Below are 443 nucleotides of genomic sequence, written 5' to 3'. Positions count from 1 at the left end.
CTAAAGATTTTGAGTTGGGGATTTCCATGTGGGGGGAAGGTCACTCGCCCTGCAGCAAAAAAAGCAGAAAAAGTTTTTTGTTTTCAGGTGTATGTACAGCACCACTAAACCCTAAACCCTAAACCCTAAACCCTAAACCCTAGACCCTAAACCCTAGACCCTAAACCCTTATCCGTATAGAATAAAAAGACAGCAAAACACTGTGTTCACTGTATACACCTCAGCTGCATGCATCTGCATGCTGCTGTGTGGTGTACATACACCCCAATCCTTACCTCCCCCCAAACCCTCCTCTCATTGGGCCCGCGCTTGAGGGGCCCTGGGGGCCCCCTCTGCCTCCTCCTCCTCGCCGGTAGCGGTGGCCGCCACCTCTCTGCTGCTGCTGCTGCTGCTGCAGCAGCTGCGGTTGCTGTTGCTGCTGTGGCTGCGGCTGCGCCGCTGCA

The 443-nt window shown here is 54.4% G+C and overlaps 1 protein-coding gene across 1 annotated transcript in view; it reads right to left on the bottom strand.

The window, feature by feature from the left end:
• EMH_0061370 (uncharacterized protein) overlaps window positions 1–443 on the bottom strand; it is a gene marked incomplete at both ends in the record, with an annotated part of 595 nt that continues 152 nt past the window's right edge. Inside the window, 2 exons of the mRNA XM_013497921.1 lie at window positions 1–49; window positions 276–443. Coding sequence (XP_013353375.1) covers window positions 1–49; window positions 276–443 — 217 coding nt within the window. The remainder of the gene's footprint in view (window positions 50–275) is intronic.

Source organism: Eimeria mitis, genomic scaffold (assembly GCF_000499745.2).
Source record: "Eimeria mitis Houghton genomic scaffold, Emh_scaff3012, whole genome shotgun sequence".
Lineage (NCBI taxonomy): Eukaryota > Apicomplexa > Conoidasida > Eucoccidiorida > Eimeriidae > Eimeria > Eimeria mitis.
This window is presented reverse-complemented; position numbering and strand designations above follow the sequence as displayed.